We start from the raw sequence: 25,175 nt of genomic DNA on the forward strand, positions 1-25,175 counted from the left end.
TAAATTTGTAAACCTAAAACTTCCTTCAAGTAATGGTGAAGTTTCTTTGTTAATACCTTAAAGTTTAATGTTCAAAACTTGGTGTTCCTTTAACTCATGACATTATTTAGCTAAACATTTTATTTTGTTATAGATTTTGCAAAATGAGTGAATTTTTCACACTTGTACACCAACATGCATATTCATATCGTATTCGTATTATTTTTATATGTTATAATCATCGTGTTATCTTAATAGGTTATAATAATTTGTAAGATAATATACATTTATATAAGTTGACATGTTGACCAATGACGCATTGGTAGTGTTGACAAAAGTCGTTGTCCTAAGATCTTTAAATATTCAAGTTTAAGTCATATCATATGTAAATATTATATATAGATTCTCTCCCAGATTATTAGGAGTTTAAGTCATAATAAACGGGCCTTATTCGGATATATTTAAATTTTCAATCTGCTTTTACTTTATCTTCGATTGACTATAGTTCTAGTTGATCAAACATATATTATTTATGATTTATATTTTATGATTTATATTTTATGATTTTACCTATAAGCTCTTAAAAAAAAGTTTTGACGCATTAATGATTTGTATTATTTAAAATTTGGAGAAATTATTTTATGGACTCCTCCCACCACATTATTTATAGTCCCTTCCAATTAAAATAAGACACATTATATTTGATTTGGAAGATTAGTTCAAATATACATGAAATTATTTTATGGACACTTTCCACTACATCAAGGGTTCCGAATTTAGGGTTCAAGATTTTGGTTTGAGATCCGAGTTCAGAGTTTGAGGTTTGGAGTTCAAGATTCTGGGTTTAAGGTAAAAAAATTACCAAAATTATGTATCAATCACATAGAAAAAATTGCTGAAATGTCGTTAAATAATTGGAAATGGTTCATAACCACATCATCCATGGTCCATTTCCAATTATTTAATGACATTTCAACAATTTTTTTCATGTGATTGATACATAATTTTGATAATTTTTTTATCCCGAATTTTGAACCCCTTAACCTTAAAAACTAAACCCGAATCCTAAATTTTGAACCCCAAACTCGAACTCGAACCTAACCTGAATCTGAATCTTGATGATGCGATGGAAATAATGTATTAAATAATTTCTAGGTGAAAATGTTGGATAAAATAATTTCTATATATTAAATTATATTAATTAACTATCTGAAGTTGCTTGCAGGAAAAGAACCCTTAAAAGTAACCGCCTTTCGATACTATAATAAAGTTGGTTTCTATCTAAAGCATAAATCAATTCAATTTCCTTATAATACTCCTTCAATTCCACCAAGCTTTTTTTTTTGCATCTCTCTCCATACTGAATACAATATCGATTTTCGGATCATTAAGCAATGCGATACCTCCCGATTACGTCGGAGAAAAACAAGGCGGCGAAGACTGCAATGGAACTCAAACCGACGATTCAGTTGGGCAATCCACCTGCGGTTACTAACAATTCAAGGCAGGCGATCCACAAGGAGTTAAAGAATGGCTATCGTTAACCGCACGAAGATGGCAGAAAGTAGAGAGGTGAGATGTGGAGAACCGGCATTGGCACCGATGTTTGACGGTTTGCTTTCCTTTGAAATTTTTGTTTTTACTAATTTCAAATAAATAATTTTCATTGAATAATGTGAATCATAGTGGACGAAGATGACGAACGCAAGCTTTTAGGATTTTTTTTTAAATCTTATTTTTTATCGTAATTAATAGAACTTTTGTTGTTAGTTATCATTATTCATGATTAATTAACTTGCCTTTATTAAAATATATATTAATATAAAATATAAAAAAACTTTTATCAGCTCGTATTATAATTTTTTATAAATTTAAAATATATATAACTTGGTATATATTTTCAGTATTTATAATAATATTATATTATTCATTATATATATTTTAAAAATTAAGGGTCCCAGTCCCTAAAATAGAAAAGTTCACATTTGGTCATTTTATAATTTTAAAATTTTAAAATGATATATGGTAAAATTACACTTCAATATCCAAGAATGAAAGAAATTGATTTAATCCTTTAAAATTATAAAGATATAGACTATTAAAATAGTTAAATTTCACTTTTGCTACCATAAAATATACAACTTTATTCGGTCCCTCAAAAATTATCTGATTCCGCCTATCGTAATTATAATTACATACAAAATCAAAACGAGATGTAAAATTTTTTTTAAAAAATCTATTATCCAAGTTACGTGCACATTTCATAATTTTACTCTAATTTTTCTAAATATTGGATGTTCAAAAATTTGTCCATAGATGGACTGGTTTCTTAGGTTAAATAATCCAAACCTCAATTCAAATTAAATAATTAAAAATTATTTAAATTTAATTATAAAAATATATTAATATTAATATAAAATATATTTTTAAAATTATTTTTTGATATTTAAAAAATTTGGACCACAATTTGACCTAACCACCAATGGGAGACAGAAATTCGAATCTTGGCAATGAGGGGTAGTCATGAATCTCGAATATAGACCATAAAACGGATATAAATGATACAAAGAAGAACAGCATGACTAGAAGGTGAGTCATCTGGAAAAGTGTCTAATCGGGGAAAAAAACTCCTCTGCCATTAATACAAGCCAAATCTTGAGTTCTTTTCCATCAAAAGGCATCAACCACCAAAAATGGTTTACGCTAATTGGTGCATTGTGCTTGCTAATGATTAACTTGTCCATTTTGAAAATCTATAAAAACCGCAAATATGTTAAATACATCAAATCAAACTAAAGGGGCTCATGGGCGAATTTGGGTCCAGAAAAATTTTCACCAGCGCCTAGGCCTGCCCCGCCTTCCGGCGACTCGAGAAAAAAATCCTAAGTCCGAGCCCAGCCCAGCCCATTTTTTCAATAAACACCAAAAATTTATTTTAAAAATAAAAAATAAAAAAAATATTTTAAAAATAAGAAAATATATTTATTATATTCGGGCCGGGCCAATCCCGGGCAAAAAAAGCAGTGCCTGAGGCTCGGCCCGTTTTCTAAACGGGCTTCTTTTTTTGCCCAAACTCATATTTCGGGCCTATATTATATTAGCTAGGACTTGAGAAACCAAGTCACAAAGAACTCAAGCAAATTGAATCTCAATGGATCTAAGAAAAATGAATCCTTGCCAACTCGAAAAACATCAATGGAGGAGACAAAGGTTAGACCATAGGCCATAGTTATTATTTCAAACATGAAATTTGTTGAAAAACAAGTGGTGATTGGCAAGAGATTAGCGGAAGTGAGAGTGGAGTGAAAGGGGTAAGTGGAGAAGGAAAAGTAAAATGAAAGAAAGTGAACGAAAAAGAGGATGACAAAAAAGAAAGCAAAAGGGACATTATCGATAAGGGTCGAAGACGACAACACTGTTGAAGACCTCACCGATAGCAACCAAAAGTAGCAACAAATGGAAGAATAAAAAAAGAAGGAAAAAAAGAATGAAATTGAGGGAAAGGAAGAGGGCAAAGAGAGGAGGAGAAAGGTTGTGGCCGATGATTGGCTAATCAGGGTGGAAAAGAAGGTTAGCATATCTAAGAGGTTAGGGATTTTGAAAGAAAAATAAAGGCTTAAGGGTGTGAAAAGCTCTCAAACTTTAAAAAAGAAGAAGCAATTAAGCCCTTATTTTTTTTGCACTCAATTGGGTATTTGAACTTTCAAAATGTATCAAAAAGACTTTCAAACTTAAAAATAAAATAAAATTAAACCCTTGTTTTTTTTCTCTCACTTAATTGGGCACTTTAACTGCCAAAATGTATAAAAAAAGGCCTTCAAACTAAAAAAAAAAAACAATTAAGCCTATGCTTTTTTTTCACTTAATTGGGCACTTGAACTGTCAAAATATATAAAAAAAGACCCTCAAACTTAAAAAAAAAAAAATAGCCTATGCTTTTTTTCACTCAATTGGGTACTTGAATTGTCAAAATGCATCAAAAAAGCCAGAGTCGGATCCAGGGGCTGGCAAGGCCCCTGACCCCCCTAAAATGAAAAAATTTCCATTTAGACCTTTTATAATTTACAAAATTTTAAATTAGTAATGGTAAAATTACACTTTGGCCATCAAAAATGATAAAATTTTCATTTGATCCTCTAAAAATTTTAAAGATATAGGTTATTAAAAATGGAGAAATTACATACTATCATAAAAATATATAATTTATTCTGGTCCCCCAAAATTTTTTTTACTTCGCCCCTGCCCCCCTAAGTCGTATTTCTGGATCTGCCACTGAAAAAAGGCCATTTGACCATTAACTTTAACAGATAATTAACAGTTGACCGTTAAATTTAACTGCCTCTAATTTTTTTTAATTAAAGCCACTGCGTGTCACAACTATGACGTGACATATGATAAAAAAAGATAATAAAAATTAATAAAAATTATAAAAATTATTAATTTTCAATAAAAATATGAAAAAATTAAAATTTATTAAGAATTAGAAAAAATATAAAATATATAGAAATACAGGAAAATTTTATAAAATTATAAAAAATATAAAGAAATATAAAATTCGTAAAAAATTATAAAAGTTATCGTACCAAAAGAAGTATTTTATATTTTTTCTATAACTTTAATTGTCAACCGTTAAAGTTAAAAGTCAAAGGGCCTTTTTTAGTGGTGGATCCAAAAATACGACTTAGAGGCAGGGGCGAAGTTGGATTTTTTATGATAGTAAAAATGCAATTTCGTTATTTTAATAAAATATATCTTTATAATTTTTAGAGGATTAAATAAAAAATTTATCATTTTTGGGGGGCCAAAGTACAATTTTACCATTATTAATTTAAAATTTTATAAATTATAAATAGTCTAAATGAAAAATTTTCCATTTTAGGGGGTCGAGGCCCCTATTAGCCCCCTAGATCCACCCTGGCCTTTTTGATACATTTTGGCAGTTTAACTACCCAATTGAGTGCAAAAAAAAAAAAGTAGGGGTTTAATTGCTTTTTTAATGTATTTTGTCAGTTCAAGTATCTAATTAAATATAAAAAAGACAGGGGGCTTAATTGTTCTTTTTTGAAAAAAATTGAAGACTTTTTACACCTTTAAGTCGAAAAATAAAAGTTTTTATCCAAGGTTGTTTGGTTATTCATTATTCAACACTCTACTTATATGTAGGGTGAATTGCAAAATTTCTAAATATATAAAAAAGGTAGAGAATAAAAGTTATTTATGTTATAAAATAAATAGACAGAGAGTAAAGAACAAAAAAAATGGTAGAGTAAAGAGAGAGCGTACTTTATTGATCAATCGAATATTTACAAAGCTTCTCCAAAATTTTTATTTATAGAGATAAAAATATAAATGAAGTAGAGATCTACTTCTAATAACTATTAGAATTTAAAGTACATTAAAACTTATTTTGATCTTGATGGACATCCATTTAATAAGATATTCATAACAATTTAGATATATAACAATAGTTGAGTGGATTCAAGTTTAAATTTTAGAAATAATATAATTATATATAATAATCATGAACTCTAAAAGAATTAATTATTATGAAAGGCTAAATGGACACGTGCCTAACACTGATATTGGATTTTATAACCCAAACCCATCTCGATTGAGCAGAGATTCAATCGATAACATCTTATTAGCTCATTAATTTTCTGTTTATTAGTTTAAATTTTAGAAATAATATAATTGTATACAATATTCATGAACTCTTAAAGGATTAATTATTATGAAAGGAGAATTAAATCGATAACATCTTCTCAATAATTTTCCGTTTTCGTGTTTAAAGTGTATAAAGTGGGAAAAATGATTTTGAAGGGGCGAAACTGCAAAAACCGAAGAAATTAAAATTAACTAACCGCCACGAGAGGAAGGGAAGTGAAAAAAGCTCTGAAAAGAAAATTCTCCCTTCATCTATCAAAATTTTAATTTTGTGAAATACCCAATGTAATAATCAGGTAGGGTTTCCAAATCGACGTGAAATCAAAAAAAAAAAAATTAAAAAAAATGGAGGGAGTTTGGGAAAATTTCATGAGAAACAATCAGGATACGTTCAAATCCCTTTTCCAGCGCAAGAAAAGTTTATCCAATGATGAAGATTCCCAAGTAATCTCTCCGAGGCCCATCCCTCAGCTCTCTGCTCTCGCCAATTCCGTCGTCTTTCGCTGTTCCAAGTACTCTCCCCTTCTTTCTCTCTCTATATGTATACATTTCACCGCACATTGTTCGTTTCTGTTGAATTCCCATATTGTAATTCGTAGTCAGATGTCAATTAGGGCTTCTTAAATCAATTAATACTTATTAGAGTACGGTGTTGATAATGCGAAGATATTGTTCTCTTTGGTGCCGTGAGCAGTTCACCCAGTTCACGTAGTACTATACTTGCACACATGACCTAAGTTCTTTAGCGTCACGGTTTCACCTGTTAAGGCATTGAAAGGCACCCTAGGCTCTTTTCAGTGCCGGGGACAAAAGCTTGAGAGTTGCTCACAGCATTCAAAGAGGAGAATACCTTCACGTTATCAATATTGATTAAAATGTTAGTCAGATCAATGCATTTTGTGCTTCAACAATAATTAGTCCAATTTTATAATAATCTGAATGTGCTTTTGTTTACTTCTTGTTGCAGGATTCTTAAAGTTCCTACTGAAGAATTACAACATCGTTTCGATATAGAGCTTCCAGAAAGTGTTAAACAGCTTTTCACATATGCTAGGAACTTTTTAGAGTTTTGCTCCTACCAAGCATTGTATAAAGTGAGTAGGAGTCCAGATTATTTGAGTGACCCGGATTTCCGTCGATTAACCTACGAGATGATGCTTGCATGGGAGGCCCCCTGTGTCGAGTGTGAACGTGGAACCAAAGTAAGAGATGCTTTGGAGTTGTTTGCCAAACATGTTCTTCCCCATATGTTGATTAAAAACTTTGTGGATGATTTTTTCGGGGTTGACAATGGTCTCTGAAATTCTAATATCTTGTAGGAAACTTCATCCAACAATGAGGAGGTCGAGGATGACGAAGATGGGTCACTGTTTTATTCAAGTTCCATCAGTATGGCTGTTCAGGTTTGTTCTGTTTTTGCTAGTTTCATAAATTTCATTTGCATAAAGATGTTGTATGCTTGTCCTGTTTGCTCTATGTTATTGGCATTCTTCCATGGCTTGATAATTCCTCAGCCTTTTAGTTAACTGGGACTTGCTTTAAGTGACCAACTATATGAGCCATAGTTTTAAGTCAAGGGGTCAACGATGCTACTTTCATTAAATTTCATTTTATACCATGGCTTTATTTTTGTATTGCTATTTTATCTAATTCTGGCATTTTATGTATTTATGATATTAAATGTTTTTATGATGCCTTTGATATGTTAAATATTTGAAAAAGGAAATTTAAGAAAGTACAAAAGAAGAACTAAAGGTAAAGAGTTTACATGTAAACAAACCAAAAAGTAGGAGAACAAAATTGAAGGCAACCATTTAAGAAGAGAAAGGATAAAAGACCTATAAAAGATGAAGATAATTAAGTGAAGAGGAACTTACTAATTAAATTCAGTAGAAATTTGAAACGAATAGGATTAATATAGAATTTGGAAATTTAAAAGGTTTAAAAGGTACAGAATTTATAAGAACAAAGGGGAAGGGGTGGGTGGGAAGTAATAATATTAGAAAGGCTTATTAAATTTGTTGGCTTATGAAATGAATTTTGGGGGAGCCTAGGCCAGGGGAGGGGGTGATTATATTCGAAATTCATTATTTACTTTTCTATCAGGTTGATGACAAGAAAACTGTTGGGCGAGAGGCTTTTGAACGAATAGCTCCTGTGTGTGCTGTTGTTGCAGATATAATAACAGTTCACAATCTTTTTGATGCATTGACAAGCTCTTCAGGCCCCCGACTTCACTTTATTATATATGACAAATACCTCCGAAGCCTTGACAAGTATGGATGCATTATTGTTTTCTATCAATTTTGTGAACTCTAATGCCTTCTATTATTATACTGTTGTGTCAAGTCACTTGAAGTAAACAAAAGGGGGAATGTTGGGGTTCAGACCAGGGGCAAAGATGGGGGGAAGGCAGTGCCCTTGGCCCCCACAAATATGGTAAATTGACTATGTAGTCCCTGCAAAGTTTATGAAACCACAAGTTAATTGTAAAATTGCACTTTGCCCCCTCCCCCCCCCCAAAAAAAAAAAAAAAATTTGTTATTCATTTTTGCCCCCCCTAAAGCAATTCCTGGCTTCACCTCTGGTTAAGACTCATAGATACTTGTCTTTTAACTCTTCTTTAACCTTTACTATTTGTTTTAAATATTTTAAACTTCTAATAAATGGATCATGAAAGATATATGATCAGTGTTCCAAACTTTCTTGAATCAAGCTGTAGAAAACATTTATGACTTAGTCTCAGTTGTTATCAATTCTAAGGATTTTTGTGTTTGACTTAACGGCATAAGGATTTTTGGGTTTGAATTTACAACATATGTGATGAGATTGAATAAAATAGGAAACATTTCTACTTGTATCTTCTTTAGTATTGTGATTTTTTTTCTTTTGGCTATTCTGACATCTGAGTTTAAACTATTGAGATAGTTATTGATCATGGATCTTTACCCATCTCTAGGGTTATTAAGGCTGCAAAAAACACATTGGGACCCTCGCTTACCAATCTTCCACTTTCTGATGTGGAGATAATTATAGATATTGAAGGTGCTGTTCCAACTCAACCCGTTCTGCAACATGTTGGAATCTCAGCATGGCCAGGTATGTCAATGTTGTGAAAATTGATCATTATGGAAGTAAACCTTTAAAAGTAAACTTTCAGTGTTCTCAAAGTTGGTAAGAACATTAACTAATTTCCTCTACAGGTGGTGCTTGTATGAGATCAAGGTAGGCCATATCATACATGTATTCATAGAATAATGTTATCTTCATCTGAATGTATCAAATGGTACTGATTTTAATCAATTAATGACTTCCTTGTCTAATATATGGATCCATCACGTAGTACTAATATTTGTGCTGATGAATAATTGTTAATGTAAAATATTTTAAACTTTTACATGCATCCTTAATATGAAATCCATGTGTAGTAAAGAACTAATCTATAGAAATTGGTTATGCAATGGAAATAATTTATAGACCAAGAGATCTTGTCAGTTTCGTTGATGCCATTGATTCATATACTTCAATAGAGAGGCTCTAACAACACATTTTAATTGCATTATCTTTCGGTTGTTTATCTGTTGAGTTTCTATTTATGCAGGACGGCTCACTCTAACCAACTATGCTCTGTACTTTGAGGCTTTGGGTGTTGGTGTATATGACAAAGCCGTGAGATATGATCTGGCAACGGACCTGAAGCAGGTCATAAAACCTGAATTAACTGGGCCACTTGGTGCTCGTCTCTTTGATAAAGCCGTTATGTACAAATCAACAACCGTGTAAGTTATCTGTTAGCACAATAACCTGGAATTTTATTGCTTCATGTCTTCTTTAAAAGAAAGTAGAATTTCTGATATTTATTTGGAACTTTTAAAATCTATTTACAGTACGGAGCCTGTTTACTTTGAGTTTCCTGAATTTAAAGGCAATTTTCGTCGGAACTTTTGGTTGGATATATCTCTGGAGATCCTGTATTCACACAGGTTTGCTAGAAAAAACAACTTCAAAGAGACTCTGCAGTCAGAAGTACTAGCAAGGGCTATACTAGGTATATATCGTTATCGTGCTCTGAGAGAAGCATTTCAGTTCTTCTCATCCCAATATAAAACTTTACTTAGTTTTAACCTAGCTGAGAGCCTTCCTGGTGGTGATGTGATTTTGGAAACTCTTGCTAGTCGTTTGGCACTTTTAAATGTTGATAATTCTCCTCACACTGTGAAACACCCACCAACTTCATCTCCTTTTTCACTCCTGGCGCTCAGTCAACTTGGATTCATCCCACAGAAGAATGCAATTCTGGATGGAGAAGCATTAATAGTTGGAGATTTCTGTGTTGGGGAAACAAATCCCTTAGAGACAGCAGTGAAGCAATCTATATCTGACACAGGTAGGGCTGAAGCTGCACAGGCAACTGTGAACCAAGTGAAGGTAGAAGGGATTGAAACAAATTTAGCCGTAATGAAGGTTTGTTATTGCAATCTCCCATCTATTATATTTGGTTTCAGGCCAAAAAAACTGTCATATGCTATTTAAATCAAGTCATTAATTTGTTCGGCAGAACTTGCCATCAGAAACATTAATTCATTTTGATGTCCATGTTGATCCAGGGAAAGTTTTGTTTTGTCATGCTCCTAGGAAACAACATGAGTGTTCAATTAATTACTGGATGGCTACCAAGCCTTTTGTTGTACCACACCAACCGAGCATCAGAATCTTTTTGAACATTTGAGAAGGTTGTTAAAAGTTGTGACTTCTTTTCTAATTTGTAGGAGCTGCTACTTCCTGTCATTCAGTTAGCCACTCTTCTTGAGCTTCTGTCTTCATGGAAATCCCCTATTAAGTCAACTGTCTTTCTGATGTTGACCAGCTTTGCCATTATAAGGTAAAAATTGTCTTTGACTGGTCCTTTGCACACGTTGCTTAAGAACAATACATGATCTACTTCTGTATGTCCTGAAAGTTGAAACATGTTAAATGAAATTATTTATGATATATGAATTGTGAACCTATCTGGGAAATATTTATATTAGTGGATTACTTAGCTGATCGTTTACTGAATTTTCTGCATGCAACATTTCATGTTTCGTTTTTCCATTGAGATAAGTTTCATGTCCTTGCCATGCTTCTTTGAAAATGCACCATAAACATCCATTTGTATATGTTCACTTTGGTATAGGTGTTTTTATTTAAATTTCCACATTTTCTTGTTGTATAGACAAACCAAATGATATAATGAATCCATTAATTATGATGTGCAGGGGGTGGATTGCATATATATTGGCACTTGTTTTTGTATTCTTCGCAATTGTCATGCTCTGGAATAGGTATTTTAACAAAGGGAAGCCCTTAGAAGCCTTCAGAATAATAGCTCCACCAAATCGAAATGCAGTTGAGCAGCTGTTGACATTACAAGAAGTCATCTCCCAATATGAAGCACTAATCCAAACTGCGAATGTTATTCTCCTCAAGATTAGGGCTATCTTATTTGCAGTCTTACCACAGGTGCATGTCCCAGCTATATTTGAATCACATAAAAGAAAAATGAAATATGCTAAATATGTATGTCCCATAATATATAAGTAAAAGTGTGGAACATAATGCCAGTAAAGTGAGGTAGCAGTAGTCTTCCCCTCCCCCCATCACATTGAATTGAAAATGAGCAAAATGAAAACTTAAAATCTCATATTTGAGTCTTAACTTATATCTTCATCGTGTACACTAACATGAATAAGTTTCTTGTTTTACCTGCATCACCTTGCCACTGCTAATTGAATCATTTGGTGGCTTTTTTTATGGGTTTGATTCTACAGAAGTTTTGTAAAGAAAGAGGAGGACTAGGGTGGGACTTTTTTGGTTAGGCATTTTATTTTATTGTTCTGAACTTACCAGAAATAATGGCATTCTAGGGTTCTGAATATTTTTCATTAAAGTTCGGAATTTGAAAGTCCCATAACTAGTGCTGTATGTGCTCTACAAAAGCTAGCCCTATTGGTTGAATGAGTGTATTTAGCCCTTCTTAACTGTTAAGGAGTGGATAAGTCATGGCAAATAATTTTTTCGAAAACATATGGAAAATGACTAGAATACTTCTCGAAGCAGGGCTAAGAAGCTAGGTTACTCAGGCTATGGGGTGAGTGTTAGATACCTTTATGTGTAACACAAACAAAATTGTTCTCTAAACTTTTCCATATATCGGAGTATGATAACCCCATAGTCCAAATCTATGTCGGACATGAATACTTCAAACAAAATGAAAAGCCGAAATAACATAATTATCCAAGTCTTTCTTTTTGTTGAATTTTATTTTGCATGAATATTGTGGAATGTCTTAGTTAATTGTTCCCGCAAACAGATTTAATGAATTTCTTAGTTAATTTTTAACTGCAGAATTTCTCCGAGTTCCTGACTATATTTTCTCTGCATTATCTGTCTGCCAGGCCACTGACAGGGTTGCTCTCTCACTGGTTTTCTTGGCTGTAGTGTTAGCTTTTGTGCCTTTGAGATTCTTGATATTGTTTGTATTCGTAGAAGCTTTTACGAGAGAACTGCCATATAGGAGAGACAGCAATGACCGGTGGCTGCGAAGGCTTAGAGAATGGTGGTTTAGGATACCAGCAGCACCAGTTCAGCTTGTTAGAGCCGATGAAAAGAAAAAGAAATTATGAAAAATGATGTGAACAACACTCAGATTGCAAAATCATTCAGGTCTTTCTCTTCTATATATATCTATATATTTCATTTCTGCTTATAATTGTTCTCCATTGATAGTCCACATAATGCATATGGTACCCGTGGTGGATCTCCGCCACAAATTGACCCGCCCTAATCCTGTCTTTACTTATCTAGCATTGAACCTATGACAACTTGCATGTATCATACCTTTAGCTTAAGCTAGGAAATCATGGTCTTCAATGGAGTTTAAATGTTAACTAGCAAAGAGAAAACTAGTAGTTTTGTGACAAGAAGAATGAATTACTTGTCTATAAATAGAATTGCTGGTTATAACGCGTATAGACTGTATTCCCCTGCCATTGCTATGGAAGCTTCAATGGAGTTGTTATAAATCTCATCTCGTTTTAAGACAATATCCTCTTGACATTTCATTTATCCATTATAATTAGATGGTTAAAATATGCCATAGGTTCCTATACTTTTCACAAATTTAAAATTTAATCCCTGTAAATTTATTTTCAGGATTTCGAAATTTAAGTGTTAATTTTTTTGTTAAATTTGTTGGTGTGACATTTTAAAATAAGAAAAACTCAGTAGCAACATAACAGAAAAAAAAATTGGTGTTGTAATGAACTTGAATTTAATAAAATAGTCTTTACAAGATTAATCGTTCTACTTGAATTTTGAAAGAAATTTAAAAATAAATTGACTAAATTCCTAGAAATAAAAGTTTAAGTGTCAAATTTCAAATTTACAAAGAATATAGGACATTTGGTATATTTTAACCTAATTGAATTTCTTCATTAGTCAGGTCGAGTCATGATGTTAGATTTTCTTTTAAGTCAAATTGTGCTTGATATGATTATTTCAAAGTAATATTTTTGTATTTAAATTTAAATTTAAATAAGGAAATTATTAATAAATAATAAATCAGGTCGGGTCGGATCAGCTGAAATTAGGTAAAGCTCATGGGTGAAGTATTTTATGCATGAATCAAATACCATGATAAATTTGGAGTAAATTGATTCAATAGCCTATATTATTCTTTTTACTTTAATAAATTAATTACAGTAATTAAATATTTTTTCCCAATACCCATCTTCTTCATCCTAATCATCTCCCACTATTTCCATCCCTCACAAAGAAATTTGAGAGATAAAATATAGATATAACAAAATATATATTAATATATTTTTTTCATAAAGTATAAACAGAGATTTAAGATGCCGTAGTTTATTATTATTTATTAGAAAGAAAAGCAAATATAAAATATTAATAATCGAACATATATACAAGGCATGATATTTGATAATAAAAATATAAAAAAAGCAAATGAACGTACTTGTTCAGCAGGAAGCGAAAATTCATGCATGAGCGAACGTCCCTTAATCTCGAAAATCAAAAGTTGTTGAGACCCTATCTGAGTATTCCCGTCACGAGATCATTTGCTCCTTTCATGTCCCACATCTCGCTACTCAATCGATTCTTTGTCTATTACCTTTCTTTTTTAGTTTAGTGAAGACGTAAAAAGTTTCACCTGAAGTCTCCCCGAAAATCTTCCACGGTTCTTTATATTTATCCTTGTAGATTTCAAAGTCAGGGATGTAATCGCAAGGTAATGGTTCACCATTTATCTTCTTCGAGAGGAATCATCCTGTTATATTGATAATCGGAATCCGTTGTAAAGTGGTATTAAAATTTAAGAAACTTAATAAAAGAAGAAATGGTGTGGATATTAATTTATGTATATATGTTGGGATAATAATAAAGAAAATTTATATATTAAATTGGGATTGTGGATTGTATTATTATTTTTATATTGTGATTAAATTATTTAAATTTATTATTATATTTGGAAAATTCTTTAATCATTATCTTATTGCAGTCAAAAGAAAATCCAAGGTCTGTTTTAGTAATTAAGCCTCTTATTCGCTATTATACCTCGATGGACCAAGCCAAGAGGGGAGCAGACTAGGATAATTCCCATTTTAGTCCCACTTAAAAATTAAGACTTTAATTTGAATCCATTTCAACTTTGAACTAATGAGAACATGTTATGTTACGTTCTTTTACATATATGACAATTGATGATGTTTATCCATTACAAAAATCAAAATCCTAAAATATATATAATATAGTTTTAAATTTAAAATTCAAAATTTTATAAAACCTATAAAAACATTATATAAAATATTAAAATATATTTAAAAAATATAAAAGTTAATAAATAATTTAATATATTATAAATTTCATTAAATTAAAAAACCCAATTTTTGTAATATACAATTTATATAAAATAAACAATTATAAAACATTATATAAAATAAGTAGTTCAAAAAAAAAAAAAAGAAAAGTTATTTTTAATATATTTTATATTTTTAATAAACACCAAATTTTCTAAATGTGTTATGAGTTCTAATCTCTAATGGGTGTTTTTCTAATGTTCTAATCTCTAATGGCTAAGTTAGTAAGTCAAATAAACTATGCTAATAAATGTTAAATATATTCTACAAATAAATACTCAATCTTCTAGAAAGAAAATATATTTTATTTAACTTGCAAGCAATCTCTTAGAATTTGGGTCACACAACTCTAACACTTTTTTTGGCCATTAGTTTATTATTTTTATTATTTTATATATTGGAGTTTCAAAATAACAATGAACTTGAAAAATAAATATAGAGTAAAGTATAAAAATAGTCATCCAACTATTAATTTTTTATTTAATCACTTAACTTTTGAAATAAATATTTTAGAACTAAATCGAAAAAAAAAGAAAGTTGGATGACTATTTTTATAGTTTACCCATAAATATAACATAAATGGTTAAATAGAGTTCATATTTGATATGTTATTAGTGAAAAAAAAAAATTTCACAACTAGGGTTCAAATTAGACCTGTCCATGGGCTGGGCCGGGCCCGGAAAAAATTTTTGGCCGGCCTAAAATTTTGCCCTAGCCCGGGCCTGGGAAAATATCATAAGCCCGAGCCCGGCCCGGCCCATTTTTAAATAAACATTAAAAAATTATTTTAAAAATAAAAAAATATTTTAAAAGTATTTTAAAATTAAAAAATAAAAATATATATTTATTATATTCGGGCCGGGCCCAGGCCAAAAAAGTGGTGCCCGAGGCCCGACCCGTTTTTTAAACGGGCCTCATTTTTTGTCCAAGCCCATATTTCGGGCCTATAATTTTACCCGAACCCTCCCATATTTCGGGCGGGCTCCGGCCCATGAACAAGTCTAGTTCAAATACTATGGCACATCTTTTTATAAAAATAATAATTTTTAATTTTTTTATTAAACCTTGAAAGGTATATGTCGTGTATTTAGCCCAACTGGTGAAATTTTAAGTAAAAAATGAATAACTCTTGATTTGAATTAAATGGGTCTAATCTTGATTTGTAATTAGGATAGAAATTACCTAATTACCTTGGGTAATCAAATTTGGAGTTTGTTCTTAATCGATTTGGTTTAAATCATTGGCATAGGAAAATAGCTCAATAATTAGATTAAGTTAGTTCTTTAACAACTTTGAAGAGAATTAAGGGAATTTTAATACTTCGGATTAGTAATCAACTCGGCTAGGATAAGTTGGGCGAAAATAGAACAATTAGTTGATACATTGAATGAAATTGTAATCTTGATATTTTTATTGATTTATAGCTGAAATTTCTTTTTGTTTTTGTTTTCAAGTACCTTTCCTCAAAAACTCCATGTTTTCTCTTAACTTTTATCAAAAAAATTAAAATTAATTCTACAAGGAAAGAAAATGAAAGAAATTAAAAAGACAAAATAGTTTTCCTAACCCAAATTTCCTCTATAAATTCCTAAGTTTTTTTCCTTATTGAAAAAAAAACAAAAATTAATTATTGAAAAAAAAGAATAAAGGAAGTTTAAAAGATAAATGATTGACCAAAATGAAAATATACTAAAGTTAGGTGCTTAAAGTGAGTGTATTTAATGACAAATTAACGACGAGTGACTAAAACGATAAAAGTATGTAACAACAGTGCCTAAATTGCAAACTTTCTATTTTTGGGGCCCAAAATGAAAACTTATGAAAGTTGGGTGAGCAACTGTGTAGTTTACCCTTTAGAAATTTAGGGACCAATATGGAATCTAGGTGATTGTTTGAGGATGTTAGTTAGAGTTGACCCAAAAAAGAAATATCATTGCAGAGACGCTGTCGTTTTCACTGCCTTTTTTTTTATATATATAATATATGACAAAAAATATATATTAAGGGTAAACTGCCAATATAGTTACTTTTATTTTTCTATATTTTAGTCACTTATGTTTGGTTAAGTGACTAAAATATGGCTTTTTATAAAGATGACCCAAAATTTTACATTATTTATGAAAATGACCCACTTTGAAAATTTTATACTTAAATGACTTATTTTGAACAGTAAACGTCAGTGACGCCATTGCCATTGGTGTCACCACCATTTATTTAAAAAAATATTATTTTAGGTGTCACCGTTGCCATTGGCGGCATTGAGCTGAAGTCTAATTATGTAAAATATTCAGAGACCTGATGAAGCAATTACCCTTTTAGATTAGATGAAAAAAAGTGGTCACACCATTCCTATCGATAGCTTCAATTTTAAATGGTTTTAAATTTTTGGTATATTTACATTTAGGTCCGTTTAAAACAGGTTATTCTTGTAATTAATGAAAAATTTTGGGTTATTTCTGAAATTCCCTAAAATGTTACAACATATTAATTAAGTGACAAAAACGTAACATTTCAAGCATATATGACTAAAATATAAGCTGAAGTAAACAAAAATGACTATTTTAGTAGTTTACACTAATAATAATAATAAAAGAAAAACGCCCAGATCTGTTTTGTTTGTTTGATCGTTTAACGAAAATAAAAATAACAAAGAAGGAAAGCGTCCATTGAAATCTTGTTCTTTTCGCAGTCTCTCTGGTACTTAAAAAGGAATTCAAATTCCAAAGAGAAAAGTGCGAGAAATTTCATATATTTATCTACACAGCAAAAAGAAGAAAATAAAAAGGGAATTCAAATTCCGAAAGAGAAGAAAAAAAAAATCGATGGATTTGGATCAGTGGATAGCAAAGGTTAAAGAAGGCCAGCATCTTTCGGAAGACGAGCTTCAGCTCCTTTGCGAATACGTATTTTCTTTTTAGCCTCATTTATGATTCTAGGGTTTTTTTTAATTGGTTACATTTTCTTTATGTTTGTATTTATGGGGGGGGGGGGGAGGAATAAGACTAGGGTTTGTGTGGCTTCTTTGGTGATTGAGAAATCAGATGAAATTGACAGAATGAATGTTTGATATGGTAGAATTAAGTTTGAGAGCTTTTTTGAAATGAATCAAGAAATGCAAGAAAAATGTCAAGTTCATGTCTGTACTTGAAATTTATGTCATCTATGCATTTTTATTATTCTTATTATTTTTAATATTTATATTGCTTAATTTCTTTTATGAAAAGAATTTTCCCATAACTGAGTTATTATTATTGTTGTTGTTGTTTTATTTCATGAAAACAAAGCTTCCAGGACCTGAATAATTGGCATTTCCTGGGAATCTGGGGATTTTAATTGATTGCAGATTCATATGCTTAACTTTAGTATCTAGTTTCTATGTCATCCATTGCAGTGATGTCAGTTTTTTATTTTCTGTGAAGGTTTATTATTTGTGTGTTTTATCTGAAGGCTTTTTTTATTCTACTAAACGTTACAGGTAAAAGAAATTCTCGTTGAGGAGTCGAATGTGCAACCTGTCAACAGTCCGGTAACCGTCTGTGGTGATATCCATGGCCAGTTTCATGACCTGATGAAACTCTTTCAGACAGGAGGTCAAGTGCCAGAAACAAATTACATTTTTATGGTATATTTTATATCTCCTGTCATGCATGGAAATTTTGTGAAAATTCTATGTGATGTCAATGTCTGTTATAATATTGGTTTCAAGTAATGGGTGCTAAACCTTCTTTTTCCTTTGGACAGGGAGATTTTGTTGATCGAGGTTATAATAGTCTTGAAGTTTTCACTATTCTTTTGCTTCTTAAGGCAAGGTATGTCCTCTAGAGACATACTCAAGCATTTCTATAATTTTTCTTTGGGTTTGTCTTCTGGTATTCAACTATGTGATTGGATGCATTATTTCTCTGGTTCTGATTCGTCCTCGGTTCTCTTTGTATTTACTAGCCGGATTCTCAGACCTTTAATGTATAATGTAACCATAGGTTGAGGTGTATCAGATCATTATTGTCAAATTTCATTATTTGTTTTGAAATTACTGGTTTTGTCCTACTCACGGCCAAATGGTTCTTTCAGACATACCATGGTGTTTTGGCAGCAAGATAGTAGGATAGGTTGCCTGTAATATAATATTTATATTAGAAGATTCAAAATACAGATATAAATATTTATGAATTTGTTCCGCTACTGTTTGTCTATGCATTTGATAAGGAAATTACTTTTCTGGTCCTATTTTTTGTTTGTCGGGTTATCTAATGTTGTTTCTTATTTGCAGCTAGAGGTAACTTTTTCTTTTTCCTATGTTTTCTGAATTGTAGGCACCCAGCTAATATCACTCTCTTGCGGGGGAATCATGAGAGCAGACAATTAACTCAGGTATGTGTTAAAATTATATCACCAAGGAAAATGCGTATCACACTGATATTTCTTTTCCTTTCCTTTTGGAGCAACCTTTTTTTTTTTTTTGGGGGGGGGGGGGTTGGGGGAGAAGATTGGATACCTTTCTAGGACGCATGAATGGAACTCTAAGGGTTAAATTTTGTGAGGATCGCAGTTTTTATGTCCAAATACAGCATTAGTTTGAATTTTAGGGTTTCGGTAAAAGCATTCCAAATATGAGGGACTGACAGTTTACTGTGTGTACATATCTTTACTAGGTTTATGGTTTCTATGATGAGTGCCAGAGGAAGTATGGAAATGCTAATGCATGGCGGTATTGTACAGATGTTTTTGATTATCTTACACTTTCAGCAATTATAAATGGGACTGTAAGCATTCTCTTTCTAAAGCATCTATAGCTAAGCACCTTACTTGCATTCTTTAATAGATCTCCTATTTTCTATTTTGCAGGTACTCTGTGTACATGGTGGTCTTTCTCCTGATATACGATCAGTTGATCAGGTATTTTCTTAGGTTCTGGTTGGCAATTTTTATTTGCAGCAATGCTAGAAGTTCACTCAATTTTTAATATATCATTTATTTTGCTTACGTTTGCTTGTGCATGTCATGTGTTGTAATTTTAGAGTATTTGCCTACAGCCCAGATGTTTTCTTTGATCACAACTTGTGTATGTTGAAGTTCAGGATAGTTATCTTGTACAAAGCATGAACGATTATCATTATGTAGTGAACTGGTATGGTGCCTTATTTCCTCCTTGTCTTTTAGGGGAAGGCAAAATTATGGTCAAGAGAAGAAGAGTAATATTTTAGGAAATAATGGGAAGGTTATAGGATTTTAGATATTTTGGATGGTCTTTTTAGCTTTGGCTGCATACATTGATCAGGCAACCTTTCTGGCTTTTAACCATTCATGGGGTGCATCACAGCGTTGGACTTTACATGTTTTTGTAACCATCTTGTCCTAGGATTAATATCATTCCTTTCCGTTTCATAAATAGCCATCCACTTCAAAGTCTTATCTTGTAAAAACTAAGTCTTGGTCGTGCTGTGTGTTTTTCTTTGGTTTCTTACTGCTGAAGAAGTGACTCTTTAGTCGATAACCATCCATTTTGTAATGATGGTATTTTCAATATTAAGTACTAGTTTCTCTTTATTTATTCACTTTTTAGCATGGGGATTAGGGGAAGGGTTGTAGTTGTTGGGACTCGAACTCCAGATTTGCTAAATGCTACCCCTTAAGGATGACTACTTGAACCAAGTTAAGCTCCAGGTTCTACTTTCTCTTTATTGTATATGGTGCTTGATGCATTTTTCTTCTCTCTGCTTCTATAATAGATGAGGGTAATTGAGCGGAACTCTGAGATTCCTCACGAAGGCCCATTCTGTGATCTCATGTGGAGTGATCCTGAAGATATTGAAACATGGGCAGTCAGTCCACGCGGAGCAGGTTGGCTATTTGGGTCCAGGGTCACATCGGAGGTAATTGATCTCATCTCAGTCTATAGTCATGTTGAAATAATAATCTTAATCTTTTCATCTGTTGCAGTTCAACCACATAAATAATCTCGATCTTGTTTGTCGAGCCCACCAACTCGTGCAAGAAGGCCTTAAGTATATGTTTGAAGATAAAGGCCTTGTAACTGTGAGACACTAAACTTTCTGCTTAAACCTTTAAAGCTTAATGTTATTAAGAGGCTAATGGAGTTTCTTGTTTATTGAAATTTCCAGGTGTGGTCTGCACCAAATTATTGTTACCGTTGTGGGAATGTAGCTTCTATATTGAGCTTCAATGAGAATATGGTGAGAATTGTTTTTTTTTTCCCCTCGCTATCTTCTTTTCCCATTGTGTCTATATATTTGTGTGTAGGTAGTCTTCTTTAGTATCAAATTTAACTGCTGATTAGATTAGTTGAACCGGAAACTGGAAGGCTGTTTGGTCTGGTGTATTAACCCAGTTAGACATTGAACCGGCAATATTACTGGTTTAACCAGTACAAATTCAGATAAAACCATTAAAGACAAATTTTGTATTTTTGAACTTTTTCCTTTTTAAAATTTTGTTTGTAATCAATGGGATTTGAACCTTTAAAATATATTAAAAAAGGGTTTTGATCAAATCCTTTGGTTCAATCTGTTGAACTGAAAATCGAAGATCTGATTGATTCAACTTCTGGTCTAGTTTTTTTTCTTAATGATATTTAATAATAAATGTAATCTCATCCTCAAATACATGATATTCATGATGCTTACTATTTTTGACATCGGTTTTCAGGAGAGAAAAGTGAAGTATTTCACTGAAACAGAAGAGAATAATCAGATGAGAGGGCCGAGGACCGGAGTCCCGTATTTCTTGTAATCGAAAAGAGATAACATACTGCAGTACTTGTAATATTATCCAAGCATTTGATTATTGAAAGAAGGTGTCAAAGGAGGAAGCCTTGAAATACATAAAATGTTTTGCAGATGGGACCTGCCCTGGAAATTGTCTGGTCCAAGCCCTGCTTTAACCTCAAAATGTTCCTCTTTGTCCTTCGACTTCGTCTTTGCCTTCATTTTTCGCATTCCGTTTTTTTTTTTTTTTTGTTAATAGATGCTGCTGCTACTTTATGCTTAGCTAATGTGTGTTTTTGAATTGTTGGGGATGTGTATTTGTTTCATTTATGTATATTGCTTCTTCTCATCTCTAGTGCTAAAATTGACTCATTGTTTCCTTTTTATGTTTTTCTTTTCCTTTCCTTTTATTTACTATATATGATATATTTTGGGGTCAAAGTTTCTTGGCCATTAGTAATTTAAAGCTTTATAGTTTTGATGTTGGTACAAGTAAAATTTATGGGGACTGAATCCTAATGAATTTAAGCATGTAATATTTTTCAGTTAATTTGGGTCTTGGTTTTATTAATGAACATTATTGTTTCATTTTAAATTGACCATTAAAGTTCAAAACATTCTAATTACGTCTTCAAATTATCGATGTTATACCAATCAAGTTTCTCCATTATTAAATCTGTTAATTTAATAATTAAAGGAAACATAAAATGTTATCACAAAACTAAAACTAAAATAAAAGTGAAGAAAGAGGGTAATTTACTAATAAAAGTCATTTTTTTCAAAATTTACCGAAATGGGCTGATTTTTTGATTATTTACTGGAATGGGCCATTTTCCGCGAAATCGCGTCCACGACAGCGCGATGTCAGGGTACGTGTCAGGACGCGATTTGCTGACGTGGATGAACATTTTATGTTTTTAAGCTTGGAAAACTTTGAAAGGCCATAACTTTTCGCTCGGTTGTTCGATTGAGGCAATTTTTTTTTGATTTCGAATAAATTTTCGAGATCTACGCGCTGACAAACAGCCGAAGGCGGTTTGCTGCAGTTTTCATCGAAAAAGATCCTTTTTTACCCCTAAATTTTGATTTTTTCGGTTTAAAATTGAATTTTGAAACATTCAAATCATTATTTTCCTTATTTATTTGAAGTAAACACCGGATCTTTTTTTACAGAATTGTCTTATATCATCCTGTTATAGGTATAATAAGTCAGCTCATTCCACTTTTGAAAAGTTCCCTAAAATTTTCCATTTTATTCAATTTAGTCCCTAAAACCTAAATAGTCATATTTTCAAATCTAAGCTTCGTTTTTCAATTCAATTTCAATTTCATCCTTCCATAACATTCAAATATTCTTAAATACAAAAATTTCATGCTAATTTTGAAATAATTACACTTTAGTCCCTATACTCGTAACTAACAAATTATACTTTACAAATTAGTCCCTGTTCATCTCTAAGCAGTTTTTCAGCGTGTAGATCTCGAAAATTTATTCGAAATAAAAAAAATCGTCTCAATCGGACAACCGAGCCAAAAGTTATGGCCTTTCAAAGTTTTTCAAGCTAAAAAACATAAACTGTTCATGCCACGTCAGCAAATCGCGTCCTCTAGGGCGAGATTTCCGTCCACGTCAGCAAGTCGCACTGACGTGGACGAGATTTCCTGGCGCGTGCCCTGACATCGCGCTGACGTGGACGCGATTTCGCGGAAAATGGACCATTCCGGTAAATAATTAAATAGTTGGCCTATTTCGGTAAATTTTGAAAAAAAAGGGCTTTTATTGGTAAATTACCCGAAGAAAGAGGCTACACGATAAAATGAATTTTTGTAATTAGAAAGTTTAAAGTTTAGGGATTAATTTAAAATTAGGATCATAATTTAGGGATTTCTAGTGTAATAACTCTTGTTATTATTATTTTTCTTTGCATGAATATTTAATGTACAAAAGATTAAATTATTCAATTTTTAGTTTTTTAATATTAATTTTTTAATCTTTGCTTTATACCAAAATAATTTATTTAGTTATAAAAAGGCATGGAACTTATTTTGAAAAGAACAAAAGAGAGAGAATTCAAGGATTTAAAGAAATAATAATTTAGCTAACTAATTTTGTTCTCACCATGAATAAAAAGCTACTTGGATGAGACATGAATAAAAAGAATATTATATAAAATTCAAACTTTGACTATAATAATAAAAATAAATTAATTGTTTATTTTTTTATTATGAGTTTCGATTTAATCTAGTATTGAGTTAAAAGTTGATCCTTTACATTAAAACAACTTTCATAATATATTTTTATCTATAAGATTTGAGTACAATATTTTTCTTAAGAAACAAACTGAACTCTTAACTTATTATTTTTTCATCTATAAAATTTGAATTCGAAATTTTAATTAAAAAAAAATCCAACTCATTGTTATAATTTAACCCATGACACACACACGTTGAAAATTATTTGGCATACTGAGAGTGAAGTTTGTAAACTCGACAAAAAGGTTGACCTTCCACCTTCAAAATTTAATTAAATTACTTTTATTTGGACAAAAAAATTGATTGAAATGCTCAATTTTTAATGATAGTAACGTGATAGCCCACAATGTAGTTAAAATGTACTTTATAGAAATATTAAAAAATAAAAAAATTCAAAAAAATTAAAAGAAATTATTTGTGTTAAAAATAAAATAGACATGAATTATCTGTTACATCAAATGAAAAACAATTTAATTAAAATTTGATTATTAAAACTAAAGTAATAAAAAATTAAGTCCAAAATATTTTTGTCCTCAAATAATAATCCAAAGAAAACGACAACTACCTAATGGCTAATTTTAACTTATTTCTTAAAAACATAAAATATATTTTTTTAAAATTAATTATTTTTCCAGCCGTGACAATAAATATATAGTGGTTTCTCAGTCAGTACTCCCCCCATAAACTGAAAATCCATAACCCCGATTGCTATAGGAATACCGTTTAGTTGACCCGTACCTGTTTGAATAGCCTCAGTTAATCATGTATTTCTTTGATAAAAGTCAATACGATCTTTATAAAGCTCTTCTTCAGACTGAAATTCAATGAGATCTAGAGAGATCATGTCTTCATCCATAGGACCCCAAGTGCCTAGATCAATCGAAAGTTCGAGGATTTATTTGTATGTATTAATTAAAATATATTTAAATTATTTTATAATTTTGTATAAATTCAATTTTATGATTGATATTATTATAAATAAATTTAAATAATTTTATAATTCAATATTTAATTTGAAAAAACAATGTTTTAAATTATTATAAATGAATGATATATACAATTTTCTAGATTAATCATAGATGAAAAGTGTTTATGGAATACATTAATTTGTTGTTTATGAAATCTATCTATAATAAATTATTTAAATATTTAAAAATATTTTATTTTTATCTTTTTAGAAATTCAGTCCTATAAATAATCCTTATTATAATAAAATCTAATTAGCATAAAAATCTTTAACTAATAACAAAATTTTAAAAATATTAATTAACTTAAAATATAAATAATTTATATGACAAAAAAATTAAGTTATTCACGTCAATTGGGATAATGAATGATGTGGTAAAACATATATATTCTTTTAGACCGGACAAATATTCTAATTAATATTTAAAATTTTTAAAAATAAAATTAAACACATCTCAGTTTTTTTGGAGGAATTTAAAGCCCGAAAAATATTCTAATTAATATTTAAAAATAAAAAATAAAATTAAAACACATCTCATTTTTTTTGGGAGGAATTTAAAACCTGACAAATATTCTAATTAATATTTAAAAAATAAAAAAATAAAAAAAAAAACATCTCATTTTTTTCGAGGAATTTAAAACCTGACAAATATTCTAATTAATATTTAAAAAT

The 25,175-nt window shown here is 31.0% G+C and overlaps 2 protein-coding genes across 2 annotated transcripts; both read left to right on the forward strand.

Moving 5' to 3' along the window:
* Positions 1–5,816: 5,816 nt before the first annotated feature.
* Positions 5,817–12,394, forward strand: LOC105780337 (uncharacterized). The gene is made up of 10 exons (XM_012604601.2): positions 5,817–6,155; positions 6,611–6,845; positions 6,963–7,046; positions 7,750–7,919; positions 8,603–8,742; positions 9,245–9,422; positions 9,531–10,107; positions 10,413–10,525; positions 10,902–11,145; positions 12,081–12,394. Exons 1-10 carry the CDS (start codon positions 5,989–5,991, stop codon positions 12,306–12,308), a joined length of 2,136 nt encoding a protein of 711 aa, XP_012460055.1. The 5' UTR covers positions 5,817–5,988; the 3' UTR covers positions 12,309–12,394.
* Positions 12,395–17,169: 4,775 nt separating this feature from the next.
* On the forward strand, positions 17,170–21,669 carry LOC105779717 (phytochrome-associated serine/threonine-protein phosphatase 1). Its single transcript, XM_012603610.2, has 10 exons — positions 17,170–17,461; positions 18,034–18,180; positions 18,300–18,367; positions 18,872–18,929; positions 19,211–19,321; positions 19,404–19,454; positions 20,288–20,431; positions 20,499–20,594; positions 20,681–20,752; positions 21,225–21,669. Exons 1-10 carry the CDS (start codon positions 17,381–17,383, stop codon positions 21,306–21,308), a joined length of 912 nt encoding a protein of 303 aa, XP_012459064.1. The 5' UTR covers positions 17,170–17,380; the 3' UTR covers positions 21,309–21,669.
* Positions 21,670–25,175: the final 3,506 nt, after the last annotated feature.

This window comes from Gossypium raimondii, chromosome 4 (assembly GCF_025698545.1).
Source record: "Gossypium raimondii isolate GPD5lz chromosome 4, ASM2569854v1, whole genome shotgun sequence".
Taxonomy (NCBI): domain Eukaryota; kingdom Viridiplantae; phylum Streptophyta; class Magnoliopsida; order Malvales; family Malvaceae; genus Gossypium; species Gossypium raimondii.